This window comes from Drosophila gunungcola, assembly GCF_025200985.1.
Source record: "Drosophila gunungcola strain Sukarami chromosome X unlocalized genomic scaffold, Dgunungcola_SK_2 000021F, whole genome shotgun sequence".
Lineage (NCBI taxonomy): Eukaryota > Metazoa > Arthropoda > Insecta > Diptera > Drosophilidae > Drosophila > Drosophila gunungcola.
Window position 1 is genome coordinate 1,323,636 of NW_026453184.1, and position 15,443 is coordinate 1,339,078.

Genomic DNA, 15,443 nt, shown 5'->3' on the forward strand with positions numbered 1-15,443 from the left:
ATGTAGGCATGGGTGCAAATAAATTAAGGACAATTCTAAACAATTTTTCCAGCAGCTTCCTTTTTGTATAAAAACTATTAATTTGAAAATATAAGAACATCTCGAATTAAATATTTTTTCGTTTGAAACAATCATATTTTTATAGCCTACTAGGAATAGTTCCGAAATACCGTCCTTTTCATTTGTCATATGTAAATAAGAGCTTGATTTCCAAGTGAACTTAGTTTACAATTGTCCAAACTATAAAATCGACCCAGCCCAAGGTGTGTGTGTGTGTGATAAGCGTTTTTGTTGTCGTTAAAGTTTCCCTTCGTTCCCTCTTCTGTTTTATGAAATTTTTTGGTCGTCTTGTCTTTTAGGTTTCGGGATCGCATGGAGCTCCTTCCTCGCCACCCGCCTCCTCCGCCACCAGCTGGGAGCCACTGCGTCAGGGCAGCAGGAGCGGGCGGAAGTAGGCGCGGCAGAAGATCGTCGATGCCGAGGGCGGCAGATCCTGGTTGCGGTAGTACATGTTGCACTCGCGCTCCGTCAGCTTGTCGAACACGGCCGCATAGTCGCGATGGAATGTGGCCAGGTCCACGTTGCTCCTGCCGATGGCGGTCAGGGCCAGGAAGAGGATGTCGCGGTAGAACGAGTGCGACCGCTCCACTCCATTGCTCTTCAGCTTGTGCCGCTCGTTGGCCAAACGCTTCAGCGGCGTGGCGAAGTCGTTGACCCGGATGGCCGAAATGATTTGCTGAATGACACTGCAGGGGACACAGAGGAATTTCCCAATTAAAACCAAATCAACTTCGAGGGACAACCACTCACTTCTTGTTGATCTGCGCCTGATCGGTGAGCAGCGCCTTGAGGAGCGGACTCGTCGGCTGGGTCTCCCTGTACAGGATGTACATCGGCGGACCACTGGCCTCGCTGTGCAGGCTGAGATTGTCCCACAGGCACTGGATGTGCACCGTCTTCACCTTGCTCAGGGGGTCAATGTGCTCCTTGTCGCTCTGCAAAATGGACAAGAAACCATTGAGTTGTCTATTTGTAAAAATTTTAGGCACTATTTACTCAGAAAAGTTGGTAATAATAAGAAATAGCTAGCTGTTGCAAACTAATTTTGAAATCACTCAATTTAATGGAAGTATTCTTTATCAACTATTGTTTTGAATTAATGCACTTTATCGACACTTTAGGCATTGTTTTAAAATTATTTATTCTGAAAAGTTAGCCTATAAATTCTATAATTCTTATATAAGCTATAACAAACTACTTTTTTAATCGCTCAATTTTAAGAACTTTATTAATCACCAACTGATGTTTTAAATTGAGCAATAAACTATTTCTTTTAAATCATTATTTGCATAGAAGACATTATTTTAAGAAGTATAAATCTAAAATAGTGTTCATAAACGAATAACTCACATTGAAAAGTCTGCATTGACTAGCTAAACCACTTCGGTGCGTTATTTATTTACTTACCGGCACGGGCAGACAGAGCTCCGGCAGGTGCGTCTTGCTCTCGATGCGCTCCATCAGCCAGAGCAGGTTCCAGTAGATGATCGGGTGCTCCTCGACGAACTCCGGCTTGATCAGCGCGATGTCGCCCTCCTGGGTGAGTATGTTCTCCAGCTCCTTGCGCAGCACCAGCGGATTCAGATACGGCACGGTCAGGCTGGACTTGTGGCTGGTCCCGTTGGCTGGCTGCTCCTTCTTGCCCCCATCCTCCTCCCGCTGATCTGGCTGATCCGGCTGATCTGGCTGATCCAACTGAACTGACTCCTCCGTCTGCCGCTCGATCTGGACACTGAGGAAGGGCACGGTGAGCTTGTTGCAGGCGTGGCAGGTGGTGTTCAGGTTGGAGTCCTCCGCCGTCCAGCCACTCATGATCTCCTCGTCGTAGACGAGCACCGAGCAGTTGTGGCACTGCGAGCAGGTCGTCAGCTGGATAAGCACATCGCAGTCACGATCCGCGGCGCTCTACGGGGATCGAAAGGTAACCCCGTGAGTATATAGAATAAGAAGGAACACTATAATCGAGTGCCACGACTGTAAAGCACCTATTTCCACAATAAATATGCAATCCTGTTTGAGTGGCGCCATCTGCCGAATTGCAGCTAAGCAATTTCAAAATAAATATGCCCCAAAAATGCATCTTGTTTTAAGTGGCGCCATCTGCCAAACTGTAGTGGCAACACTACACACTAAGAGTGAGCTGTCCCCCACCTAATGAAAAAATTTCATTCTGTTTTAGGTGGCGCCATCTGCCGAACTGTAGTGTCAAAAAATAGTTTAAAGTTTTGTAGCCAAATTTTAAAATAAACTTGCGCTGCTTAGGCATAACTAGAGTCTGCATTTTAAGTCCCCAATCTCCGTTTTTATATAGTTTCCGGGATTTCGACGTTCATACGGATAGACAGACGGACTTGGAGAAGGATATGGCTGGATCGTCGACTCGGCTATTGATCCTGGTCATGAACATATATACTTAATGTATAATAGTATATTTTACCATATACCTTTTCACTCTACTAGTAACAGGATATATTATGATGGAATTCGGGTCCAAACCGTCAACTCACCTCGCCAATCAGACTGTAGAGGTTGTCGGGCAGAGCAGGAAAGGCGTGCATGTGCAGGGCGCCGGTGGAACTGTTCTCGCCCAGCGGCACCAGGTTGTTGTAGCTGGACTTGCGCGACTCACTGAGCCTGCCCCACGGGTCCAGGTCGCTGGAGACGCGCCGCAGCTTGCCCTCCTCGTGGACGGCGGCATCGTGCTCCTCCTGCTCCGGATTGCCGGCCTGCGGATGATGGTGGTGCGGATGGTGGTGATGCGCATGGTGATGCGGGTGGTGCAGCCCATGGTGCGGATGGCCGTGGCCGTTGTTCGTCTTCGTCGGCGTCGAGTTGGCCGAGATCACGCCCTTGATCTCGTCGAACTTCTTGGTCAGCGAACTGGCCGCCGACTTGATGCTGCTCAGGCTCCCCTGGATCAACTCGTTCGACTTCTTGCCCGTCAGGCTGGGACTGTGTTTAGTACAAATATCGTGAATTAATCGACTTGTTATACACCGGACACTCAATAGATCTACAACGAAACGAGAATGAAGTGGAGCCAACAGCAGCTGATTTCATGGGAAATGGTCAAAGTCGGGGCTAAGTATGAGCAATGTTCAAGTTCTGTATTATTATCTGTATAAGTTCTTGAAGGCAAATTTAAAAAAAAAAATTAAAAACTTCTATAAAATATAATTTTAATCATCAGAAACTAGTGTATTATTAATATATTTTATGTTTTATTTAATTTAATTTGAAATACAAAATTCTAAAGATTTTTTTCTTTATTAATTATTATGTTTTAAAGTTAAGTTATTATGTTTTAAAGAGTTTGTCCCTTCGACTGTTTGGTTTAATAAAATGTAGTATCCAGGAAATCAACTGCTGGTGGTGCTGCTATATATGGTGGTGCGGTGCTTGTGGATGGCCGTCGTTAGTTTGATTAATTCGAGTTAGTGTGGATGCTATGCGTGGCTTTTGTCAAACCTTGAATTGCCCGCCACCAACGAAGATTTAGAAGGGGACTTTGAACTTGAAACCGTAACCGTAACCATAACCGTAACCATAACCGTAACCATAACCGTAACCATAACCAAAGACGAAACTCTGTGGAACAGCATTTCGGGGTGTGGAACTTATGTGGAACACAAAACAAAAACAAGAGGTTAGGTCTCTGTTGTGGGTGTTTTCTTGTGTCGATGTGTGTTAATTGCCGCTGTCCACTTAATATAACACGCTAAGAAATATATGTAGTATAAACAGCTTTGATTCAAATAATATTAGTGCAGCATTATGTTGTTAAGATGCTAAACATAAACTATGTGCTTATTTTTTAATGCTAGTACATAACATAAGCAAACAAAAATAATGTGGAAAAAGGCATTTGAATTTGATTTTATAAAAAACTTTTTAAAAAAATTGTTGTTATTGATATTGAACATATATGTATAGGACATATATAAATATGAAAGTCTGATATGGCTTATAAAAATGTCCATTTTGTATGAATATTTTTATTTCTTTTTAAAATTGAAAACTGTGTTTGTGGAACCCAAGTGGACTCTATGTGTCAAAATAGGACATTAAGTGGACAATAAAATACACTTAAACATAACACTGTAAAATTAGGATTTATAATCGAAGATAAACTATGTAATATGTACTATATATTATTATTAGGACAATAACCATTTAAATCACTCCCTTCACCTGGGAAACAGAAATTAGTCTTTGAATGCTAGGTGGATCTTGTGGAAAGCAGCACAACACACAATTGGGTGTAGTTTTCGGGTATGTGTGTCTAGAAGATCTCTAAGAAAGGTCTCCACTTACCTTATGCTCGATATATTTTCTATAATATTGGCGGGCAATTTCAAGTCTTTCTTAAGGGACAATCGTGCGGGTGAATAACGTCTAAGATATAATTATATATATATATATATGTAAATAAATCATAAAACGAATGTGGCACAAAAACGAGTTGGATTTAGAGAGAGGTAGATAAATAGAGAGTAGAATACAAAGGGCTTTTCTAAATTTGCAGATCATTTGCTTGAATTCGAATAATTGATTTGGATTTATATCCCTAGTAAACTAAGTTTTGACCAGCAAATGATGTGAAAGATGGAAAAGCCCCGAAGGATAAAGTTGAAAAACGGGGATCACTAATCCGCTTGCTGTGGTGAGTGGACGTGGAATGCATGTGGAAACTGTGTGTTCAGATGAATCGAATATCGAAAATCAAAAGGAGACACAAAGTAACAAAGTGGGGGGAACGGAGGAGGAGGATGAAAATGAAAATTAAAATGGACTGTGGACTGTGGAACGACGGAGTTACCCGAACGTGAGCTTCAGCGAGGATCCGATGTTGGCCAGGCTGTTGGTCACCCCGCTGCTGGCCACCGGCATCGTCTCCGAGCGGTGCATGCTCTTCCCGATCTGCGTCGACTCGTCGAAGGTGGCGCTCCGTGGGCCGCGGAACAGGATCGGCTTGTCGCTGTATATGCTGCTGTCGATCTGCGCCTGCGACTGCTGCAGCTGCTGCTGCTCCTGCTGCTGCGCCTGCTGCGTGGTCGTGGCACTGGCGGCGGACTCCTCCTCGTTCAAGGCGCCCAGCGGATCGTTCTGGGTCACGGGCGTGCGTGGCGAGATTCTGGGGAGTGCGAAAAGGGAAGAGTAGTTTTTAAAATGCAATAGTTAATATAACAAAACAAGACTTGAATTTATAGCAAGGTCTGCAAGTAACGATTAAATAATTATTAACTTATTTTAATAAAAAAAGGCAATCACTTTTAGTCTCCATTTTCTACACTATTTTTACATTTTCATAAAATGCTTTAATATTAATAAATATTTTTGAGTAATTAAAGAACTAATTTTTGTTTTTTGAATAATAAATGTTCTTCAAGAGTATATATAAAAAAAAAAAAATATATATATAATTATTATTTAGCGATTTTCAAATTAGAACTTATAATGATTATGGTACTGTTTCACAGAAATGGATGATTGAAAGCATTTGGAAACTCACTTGGTTGGACTCTGCACTCGCTGTCGTGCCCGCTGGGCGGCCACATGCTCGTCGACCTCGTCCTCGTCGTCCTCCTCGTCCGCCTCGTAGTCGCCACCAGCGCCGGCGGCGTATGCCAGCCCATCGGCGCCCGCCTCCAGTTGCTTTTGGGGCGTGCTCGGCGATCCGGCCGTGTACTCGTCGTCGTCCTCATCCTCGTCCTCGTCATCGTCGTCGTCACCGCCGCCTATGCTCATGATTTGCTTGCGCGGCTGCTGCTGCTGGAGGGCCTTGGCCAGGATCTCGGTGTCGCCGCCGTAGGTAGGCGTGTTCGGGGCACTCCGCTCGCCGGGGATGAGCAGTCCGGCGGCGCTGTTCGCCACGCCCTCTTCGTTGGCCTCGCTGCTGCCGCCCGTGACCGTCTGGCGCACAATGCTGCCCAGCTTGTAGCGCAGCCGGTCGAAGGCGGCGAAGTCGAGCAGCCCGTGGCCGCCGCCATCGCCGGTGGAGGAGGCCAGACTGGTGCGCGACTGCCCGTCCACCGTCTCCAGCGTGCTGAGGTTCTGGTCCTGCGAGGCGCTCAGCGACTTGTTCACCTTGGAGGCGGCCCGCTGCCGGCCGGCGCGTCGGAACTGGGCCGCCCCCAGCACCACGTTCTTGATGCGGTTCCAGCGTATCTGGCTCAGCGTGGTGCTGTCGCTGGGCCACTGGGACTCCAGCACGCAGCGGTTGTAGAAGCCGTAGGTCAGGGCGTTGGCCTGAACGCCCGAGCGCTTCATCAGGTAGTGCAGGCGGACGGCCAGCACCGGCAGATTATGGATGCCGCACAGCTGCATCATGATGCGGTAGCAGAACTCGTCGCAGGTGATCTTCAGGCGACTGGCCCGCACCAGGACGTCGTAGGCGGCGCGCAGAATCTCCGGCTCCTTGCCCGCGTGCCGCGTGTCCAGCACCATCGAGGGCAGGATGAGGAAGTACAGCGAGTAGCAGGTGGCCAGCAGGTACTTGGACCACGCCTCCGGGTGCTGCTGGCACCGGCTGGCCATCTTCTGCGACAGCTTGATCTCGTGCTTGGTGCGCCGCGCAATCGGCGATCCCGGCGAGAGCGAGGCGTTCAGCTGCAGCTGCAGGAACTTGGAGAGCGCGGTCTTCTTGGTGCTCTGCAGCAGCTCCGGCTGCAGCGTGAAGTTCTCATAGTTGTAGGCCAGTCCGGCTCCTCCTCCTGCTCCTCCTCCCCCGCCCGCCGGAGTCACACTGTCCGGCGGAAAGATGTACTTGGTGCGCTCACTGTTCTGGCCCGTGTCCCAGTCCACCAAATGCAGCTGGGCGGGCGTCTCGTCGTAGTTGCCTACCTTTTCCGCACACTCGTCGAAGAAGCTCAGGCCATGGTCGCCGTCGGAGACGAAGGAGCGCTCCTCGATGAACCGGATGAACATCTGGGTCTTCATCATCAGCTCGAAGAACTTCTGGTGCGACTGTTTTTCGGCGGAAAGTGAATGTTAATTTAGAATCTAAGATGCCAATGTTGAGTTTTTAAAATATCAATATTGTAAATTACTTTTAAGCCTTTGATTTTTATAAACCTCATAACTGTTATTTGCTTTTCTAGCTTTTAACAATCAGCTAACTTATCTGTTGATTCAACTGGCGTTTCTAGTAACTCCTAACCTTCATTAAATTTAATCTAATTTAGATTCTAAGATGCAGCCACGGATTATTGTTGAGTTTTTAAAATAGCAATATCAATCACTTCATCTTTAAGATGCTTCTAACGATCTACTCGCCTATCTGTAGATTCCATGCTATGCCTTACCTTATCGCGCGATCGCAAGAAGGCCTTCAGCTGGAAGAGGGCACTCGGATCGGTGGCTCCCACCGAGGGCGCCTTGGAAATGGGCACCAGGAAGTCCCTGTAGCCGCGCAAAATGCTGGCCATGAAGAGCAGGAAGGCCTCCTGGATGCGTTGCTCCAGCACCAGCTCCCGCTTCCGCTTCCGGATGTCGCGGTCCAGACTGTTCGTGGAGTCGTAGCTGATGGGCTTGGCGTTCTCCAGTTCGGTGAGCGTCTGGCGGAGCAGGCGGGCTGCCCGTTTTGGGAGCAGTTTGGGCGACAAGTGTCGCTGCGATTCGCACAACTGCAATATGAGACGTATTTAAGCTATTTGCAATAATAAGGGTTAACCCCAAACTCACGCTTATATTGTTGGTGTCCAGATCAATGCAGGTGACATCCGTGGGCGGTTCGTACAGATCGAAGAAGCGCGAGTCCACGCCAATCAGGTAGGGCAACGGGGCATGCAGCACCTCCGCCAATCCCAGTGGACAGAGCGGGATGTACGGACACTGCCACTTGAAGGGGAACAGCAGGGAGACGATGGCCTCGGCCACAGCAGTCAACGTGGCAGGTCTACAAAGGAGATTACATCAAGCACATTGAAGGGGTTTTGAAAACGGGAATCGTTTGGGAAAGCAACCTGAGTGAGTGGATGAGTATCTTCTGTTCGGTGAGGGCCAGCAGCAGCACATGCAGACAGTTGTCGGTGCCCAGGTTCTGGAGCAGCATGTGGAAGCCGGCACCACTTCGCGGCAGCGGCGAATCCTCCGGCTGGGTGAGCAGGATGCGGTCGTTGGACTCGCTGGACAGCTGCAGGTGGATGCTGGGCGCCGGGAAAGGGACCTCGTCCAGCAGCTGGGTGATGTAGCGTTCCACGGGAATGGGAATATTGACGCCAAACAACACCATGCGCTGGAAGAAGAGTGGTTAAGATTAGGATCATACTGACCGGACCGAAAAGGAGGGCTAAACAAACTCACATGGAGGTACTTGAGCCACTTGTCGAAGGTGTCGCCAAAGGGATGGTGCGACAGCAGGCAAATGGCCTTGATCATGTGCAGCGAGTGCTGGCCGCCGAGCTCCTCGTTCCAACCGAGCAGCTCCTTCTGCTCCGCCGACAACTGTGACTCACTAAAAAGAGTAGTTCATAAATGCATTGATTCCCACAGACAATCAGCGGCCACCTACTCATAGTCCTCGTAGAAAGTCAAGGCGGATCCGTAGACCTTGTAGGTGCCATCGTTGACCGTCAGCACAAAGGTGCTGAACACCGGACTGATGGGCTTGCGCTTCTCCGCCCCATTGACGTGGGGCCAGGCCTCCAGGGAGGCGCCCATCGGCAGGCAGAAGAGCGGCACACTCGGACACAGGTTCAGCGGGAAGTCGGTGTGGTCAACGGTGGGGTAGCGCAGCAGGATCTCCGGTTTGTAGCTGATGTGCTTCGGCCGGTACATGGACTTCTTGTAGCACAGGAACACGTCGCTGCCCACGAAGCCCTTGTTCAGGGGCTTGTAGATCAGGCAGAAGGCGTGCGGAGCCCGCTCGCCCTTGCTCTGGACGATGACGCACAGCTCGGTGACCACCAGCTCGTTGCAGGGCATGTCCGCCCGCGCTCGGCGGTACGTGAGGAACGTCTTGGCCGACGAGTTGTTCACGTTGGCCACCCGGCCCTCAGGCGTCTCCGCCACGATCTCCGCATCCGACATGATCCGCTCGTGGCCATCGTACAGCACTCCTGCAAAAGAAGAGCCGAATTAATATGTAAACCTTGAAATTGAATTTGTTAATAACCATGCCTGCAAATCAAGTTTATTTTAATTCAGTTTCTATAATCATGTATTTCCTACCAAACTAAAAACTTTAGTGGCTGCCTCTGTCAAATGAAGAAATGAGTTAACGAAAGTAATCGCTCATATTTGATTTAAATAAATTTCCCTTCATTGACATTATCACGAGTCGCGTCGAGACTAACAACATTAAAGTTTACTTCTGATATCAAGAAAACCAACAGAGCTTTCCTTTGATTGATGGAATCTACTCCAAACAAATATTAGTTTTCAGAAAAAAATTAGTAGTTCATTGATATAAAATGCAGGTTCCCATTCACTCATTTACACTTAGACATTATCTTTCGGTTTTGTCATTACAAATAATGACATAAACCTGAAAAAAGTGTCATTTGTAAGACCTTAGTCATCATTTCTTATATGTATTTTTCCAGTTTTGCAGATATACTAAGTAAAAATTCGGATTTGCTCAGATTGATTTCCAGGAAATATATTTTGTTTATTAACCAAATGTTATCAGGCTGTCAGAAAATAAATATGTATATAAAAGAAATAAAATTCTTCAAACTGCTGATAATAATTATGTTTAAAAACGTTTCAAGATTTAAATTCTGAGAAGCCGAGAGATATTATAGACTTCTTCGGACCAATTGGTATTTATGGGACACCCCCAACTTTGATTGGAATTACCTACTTCCTACGATTCACACCCACCTTTGCTCTTAAACACAAGCAAATATAAAATAGTTTACAATGGTCATAAACCCCGATAAGAGCTCAATTTGCAGGAGGAGACTCTAGCGGTCAGACCTCGTCTCTGTGGTCACCCACCTATGTCCACCAGTGGCGGGCGGTCCTTGCCCCGCCGGAAGTAGATGTAGCAGTCGGTGGAGCGGACCGACCCGTGGTTGAGGTTCGCCTGCAGACCCGTGGGAGTGTGCGCGAGGAGCTCGTATCCCTCGGGAACCTCCTCGCCGAGCAGCGGGAAGTAGACACCGATGTCCGTGATGGGCTCGATGGTGGTGGCCGCCCGCAATCTTCCCGAGTCGTTGAAGATGTTCTCCTGCAGCAGCTGCGGATGCTCCGGCATTCCGGCCACCACAAAGTAGTCGGCGATGCGCTTCTCCTCCATGGCGACGCCGTTTCCTCTGCAAGAGACAGCCAAAGACCCGGGTTGAGTGGTTAATTCTTGGTCATGGCGGGACTGGGACTGGGACTGGGACCGGGACTTGCAGGGCAGATAAGATAAGGCCAAAGTGGATACCAGTTGGGGCTGCTCCCAATCCCATATTAATAAATATTTTTCAGTTATCTCCAGTCGGGGGCAAAGTCAATGGGACTTTCGAGGGGACACTCGATAAGTGACACAAGTAGTCGTGTGATTCCCATGGCTAGCAGAAATCATGGATCCTTTTTTACGCGAGTAAGTGGTAAAATTGGACTTTTAAAAGGGGGTTTGGTAGAGCATCTAGTAAAGGCAGCTAAGCATTTAAAAACATACGTTATACACCATTTTCATAAAAAAAAAAAATATAAAAACACTTAAGTTGACTCTACGTATGTTGAATAAAATTCAGACTTTAAATTGAAAAATATTTTTAATAGTAAAAAACTATTTGAAAATACAAGGACTGAAATATAATTAACTAAATTAGTATGATAAATTAAATAGTTAAAAAATATATATAGTTTTAGCATATTTCATACAAGTATAATACAATATATGAGATCTAAAATAAAATGGTAATTCATGATCGTATTCTATCAATGTAGCTTTTAGTGAATTATGACCGCAATAAATCATAGTCATTTTGGGTGACCCACTGGCGTAGTCAGACCCTCTTTCGGTGACCCCAGCGAGGGTTCACCGTGCCTTTTTCCGCGTGGCGCAAAATACATTGTTTACATTGCCCGATGGTGAACTGGGATTCGTATTGGAATCGGAGGCACTATGGCTGCGACTCTTATTGGACTTTGTATGCTTCGAATTTCAAATTTGTATGCTACATAAAAGCAGCAACAACAAATGGAGCTGGGTAAACAAGTTCCGCTCGATGAATCAACTTCCTCCGCTTCCGCTTTGCAGAACAACAACAACCAAAGTCGCTTTTTGTTTGTGTTGATTGCTGATGCGTTGTTTTTGTTTACAGGAGTCCAATTGGAGGGGGTGGGGAGGGGGCTGGGTGTTCTGTGGGGACAGGGGCGTGGGGAGGAAAAGGGGTTAACTTACTGCACTCCCGTTTCTTGTCCTCCAAGAGGGCGGGGGGCGGAGGGGGCGTGCTGACTTGGGCAACCTTCAGTTGCTTTTGTTGTTCGCCTTGGACTGCAATTGTCGCTTTTCCTTAGCTTTTCTTCTTCTTCACACTACGTTAATTTCTACACACCAACACACACGCACACACACACAGTTGGACTACTTGAGAGTTTTCCTTTACATCATTTTCTCAGGGTTTTCCTTTTGAACTATTTAACTTAACCACCAGATGCGATTAAAGCGCGCATAATTTGTTGACGAATTCCAGCAAAATTAACCTACGTAAATACGTGTGGAGTGCAGTGGACAAAAAAGTAAATTAAAGTTCATTTAACTGGCCAATGTGTTCGCGACTCTGTGTGACTGGCAAAATGGCCAATCGCCTGCATGCGCGATTTACGAACTATATTTATTGGCAAATACGACAAAAACACAGGCACGCGACGACGGAAATTTATAAGTATTATTAATAAGTTTTTGGCCTTCCCATTAGGCTTTTTTTGTAGTGTTACCAGATACTGCTTTGAAAAATCCGTTATTTTTACCAGTGCTACCAGACTTAGCTCAATTTTTCTATCGATGAGCTTCGCAGCTTGCTATCGCCAAATTGTTTGTCTGCGCGCCAAAGTTGAATTTAAATTCTTGGGATTAATTTAAAATTCAACGAACGTGAAAATGTTATGAGTAATTTATAAATCAAACTAATGATTCAAATATTTATATAGATAATTGTTGGCGCTGTCTCCGGCTATAATTTTTTATCAGATCGGGGTTGGAAATCCAAGGTGGTGTTTTGGTGTCTGGATATTTTTAATTCTTTATTTATATTTATCATAAATAACTGGTTTCTTTTACAACAAACACGCATGCTCAAAATGAAGGATTCCGATCTCAGTGTGACCAAACTGCTACGCACAGTAATCCTCTGTATGCAAAGATTGAATTTACAATCGATAACAGGCGTTGTCATCTCGAGCACGGTCAGCTGATTATACCATCTCAATTGCAAAAATGGATGCGAAACCCAAACGATCATTTAAGCGTCCGTTTGCCTTTCCCAAGAACTGTGTGTACCGTCCACTGCGGCAGATAAGCAATATGGAGCGGAATCTAAAGCTGCCCGCCGGAAGACCCACCTGTGAGTACCAGGAACAAACATTTTCCAAGGCCTTTTTACCCTACATGTTTGCTATTCGTTTTTCCCAGACTTCACGCTCAATGCACCGCCCTCGTTGGTTCCGGCCAAGAAATATTCGGACATCAGCGGTCTGCCCGCTCCATATGCCGATCCGCACACCAAGCTGAGGTTCGCCAATGCCGATGAGTATGCCTCCATGCAGCACATGCCCTCGGACATCATCAATGGGTACTTAACAGTACGCGGCTATACGAGCGCCGTGGGATAATGCGTCTATATAGCATATACATCCCATACATACGATGTGTTCCGCCCCTGGAGGCACTGCCCGAGGCCTTGCGATCCGACCACTACTCACAATAGCCAATTACGGAGCTGCTGGCCTTACTTTTACTGGCATTGCGTGTTAAGCTATTGATTTCAAATGTTTGGCTGACTGCTTCCTGGCTGTAACTCTGCATTCAAGGGGATAAGCACACCAAGCCATAAATATATTCCTCCATGCTAGTTTTTGCAACTTTCTTAGCCTTTAGAAATTTGGGTATTTTTGACTGTAACATTGGGTTTTTTAGGTTCAAGGTGGGATTACTACCTTGGGGGTCGAAAATTGTAAAAGTTAACAAAGTAGACACCTGAGTCATAATGAAAAAAATAAATATTTCAACCAGCGATACGTGCAAATTTGAAAATTTTTTGGACTAACTTTGTAGTTAAACAATATCAAGTGTACTTTTGTTTACGTCTTTCCAGTTTTGAAATAAACATTGAATCAAATGTAATAATTTATTAACAAAATAAATAATCATAAGTTGGGCAAAAGCAAATGGTCCTTTGACAAATAAAGTAATGGAGTTTTTATTTAAGGACATTTATAAACGTTTTACAAACTACATCTCTATCATAATATCATTCGCAAGTATCAATATTATTGTGTATTATTTAGCAGCTATCAGAAGTACCAAAGCAAGTTTCTAAAACTTTTGTAATTACTGGGGCTTCTCTCTCTCTTTCTTTCTTTCTTTCATTCTTTCTATTCTTTTGCCATCTCTCTCGTAAACGTATTTCGAGCTTGCTCCTCCATTGGTTTCAAGTTCCAGGAACCGGACTAGTGGCTCCGCGATGATCCGTGCTTCTCCGCTCCGCCCCCCATTTGTTTTGTGGCAGTCGACTTAGGCTCTTATCCTTTTGGGTCTTATGGTTTTGGATGCTAGCCGGCTTGGTTGATGGGCCGGCTAATACTGTTCGGCTGCGTGAGCATCTGCAGATCGGAGCGGAAGCTCCGGGGCAGCCCCGAGATGTCCAGCTGGTGCTTAAGCACCACCATGGTGGCCAGCGTCTTCAGGGTGGGCTCAAAGTCGAGCACATGCAGATCGCTGTAGTCGATGAGCGCCACGCCCGCAGGAGCACCGCCGGCCGCAGTTGCCTCCTGGTTGGTGGGCGAGACGGCTGCCGGCGAGCCACTGGCGGTGGCACCACTCCTAGGACTGGTGCCGCCGAACAGGAACATCCTGGTGGCCATCACAATGGCGCACTGCCTTCGCCGCGCCGTCGGCGCCTTGCCGTTGGCCCGTATTAGGTTCCACAGCTTGGTGCGCGGATCGAAGGTATACAGATCGTTGAAATGCTGGTCCAGCAGGCCGTTGTAGCCCCCGAAGACGTAGATCAGTTTGTTGTAGACGAACATGCTGTGGCTGCGCCGGCCCACGGGCACCTTGCCGGCCGTGAATGGCCGGTGCCAGACCTTGGTCTTCATGTCCAGGTAGACGATCTCGTGGCAGTAGGTCTCCTCCTGGCTGTGGTACGGACTGTGCTTGTCCCCCCGTCCGCCGAAGATGTACATGCGCTCCTGCTCGTAGGCCACCGCCGCATGGAAGTCCCTGTAGCTGGGCGGCACCCCGAAGGTCTGCACGTAGCGCCACTCCATGGTGTCCAGATTGAGCGAGTGCACATCGCTGCTGAACTCGTTGATCTCGTCGACGAAGCCGCCGAAGATGAACATGCTGTTGCCGATGACGCAGGCCGAGTGGCCATCGCGAGCGCCGGGCAGGCAGCCAGTGACCGGGGGGCGGGACCACTGCGCCGTCTTGGGATCGAAGCAGTAGAGGGCATTGCAGAGGTTCTCGTCGTTGCGTCCGCCCCAAATGTAGATGCGCTCCTTGTGAGCCACCACCGTGTGGCCGTAGCGCTGGAAGGGCACCAGCGGGTACTTGAGCGGCACACCCGCCGCGTCCAGCTGCTGCGGCACCAGCGTCCAGCGCATCGTATGCGCATTCAGGACGTGCACGTCGATGGGCTCGTTGTAGCGGTAGTCGTAGCCAGTGCAGTAGCCGCCGAAGCTGTAGATGAAGTCGCCCACGCCCACCGCCGCGTGATTGACCCGCTGCGGCCCACCGTCCAGGTGCACCGTCCACAGCATTTTGGCCACTTGGAAACGGATTGGCAGCGGAGCACCACTTTGCTTTCGGTGTTGTTTTTGGTTTTGGGCCAGGCAAACGGGCAGGGCAGATTTGCAGGCACACAAAGGAAAACAAGTGCGCCGCAGTTGCTGCCTGGGCTTTTGGGGATTGGGGAGGAGGGGTGCGAGGTGCTAGGTGCGCGGTGCGAGCGACTGAAGGCCACACAGGTGTAAACGCAACGCTGATATCAAAAAACCAAACGCTCTGCTCTGCTGCTAAAAAAAAATTAAATCTTTTTTTTTGTTGTAGTTGCTTTGTAGAGATGCGAGCGTGACACGAAAATTCGCAAAAGACCCCGTTTCGTGCGTGATATAGCGTTGCCACCTTGTCGCTTAGCGAATACACCTACCATAATATAATATCGTGGAATGCCGATGGATTCTTTTTACACTGCATACTTTTGGGCACCTTTACAATTGATTTC

At 47.5% G+C, this 15,443-nt stretch overlaps 3 protein-coding genes across 4 annotated transcripts; 1 reads left to right on the plus strand and 2 right to left on the minus strand.

The window, feature by feature from the left end:
* Positions 1-278: 278 nt before the first annotated feature.
* LOC128260346 (DENN domain-containing protein Crag) lies at positions 279-11,946 on the minus strand. Of its 2 annotated transcripts, XM_052993269.1 has the most exons (14): positions 11,402-11,946; positions 10,003-10,319; positions 8,573-9,119; positions 8,365-8,515; positions 8,025-8,296; positions 7,744-7,957; positions 7,365-7,685; positions 5,573-7,026; positions 4,880-5,194; positions 4,375-4,455; positions 2,568-3,012; positions 1,468-1,965; positions 811-995; positions 279-746 (listed from the first exon to the last, which is right to left on the minus strand). In XM_052993269.1, exons 2-14 carry the CDS (start codon positions 10,301-10,303, stop codon positions 428-430), a joined length of 5,103 nt encoding a protein of 1,700 aa, XP_052849229.1. In that variant the 5' UTR covers positions 10,304-10,319; positions 11,402-11,946; the 3' UTR covers positions 279-427. The 2 variants fall into 2 exon arrangements, with proteins under 2 accessions (XP_052849229.1, XP_052849230.1); XM_052993270.1 differs by lacking the exon at positions 4,375-4,455.
* A 430-nt stretch (positions 11,947-12,376) lies between these two features.
* On the plus strand, positions 12,377-13,289 carry LOC128260353 (INO80 complex subunit C). Its single transcript, XM_052993290.1, has 2 exons — positions 12,377-12,563; positions 12,632-13,289. The coding sequence occupies exons 1-2, from the start codon at positions 12,437-12,439 to the stop codon at positions 12,829-12,831; spliced, it is 327 nt and encodes a 108-aa protein (XP_052849250.1). The 5' UTR covers positions 12,377-12,436; the 3' UTR covers positions 12,832-13,289.
* Positions 13,290-13,402: 113 nt separating this feature from the next.
* Positions 13,403-15,272, minus strand: LOC128260351 (kelch domain-containing protein 3). The gene has a single exon (XM_052993286.1). The coding sequence runs from the start codon at positions 14,977-14,979 to the stop codon at positions 13,771-13,773; it is 1,209 nt and encodes a 402-aa protein (XP_052849246.1). The 5' UTR covers positions 14,980-15,272; the 3' UTR covers positions 13,403-13,770.
* Between the last annotated feature and the right edge of the window lie 171 nt (positions 15,273-15,443).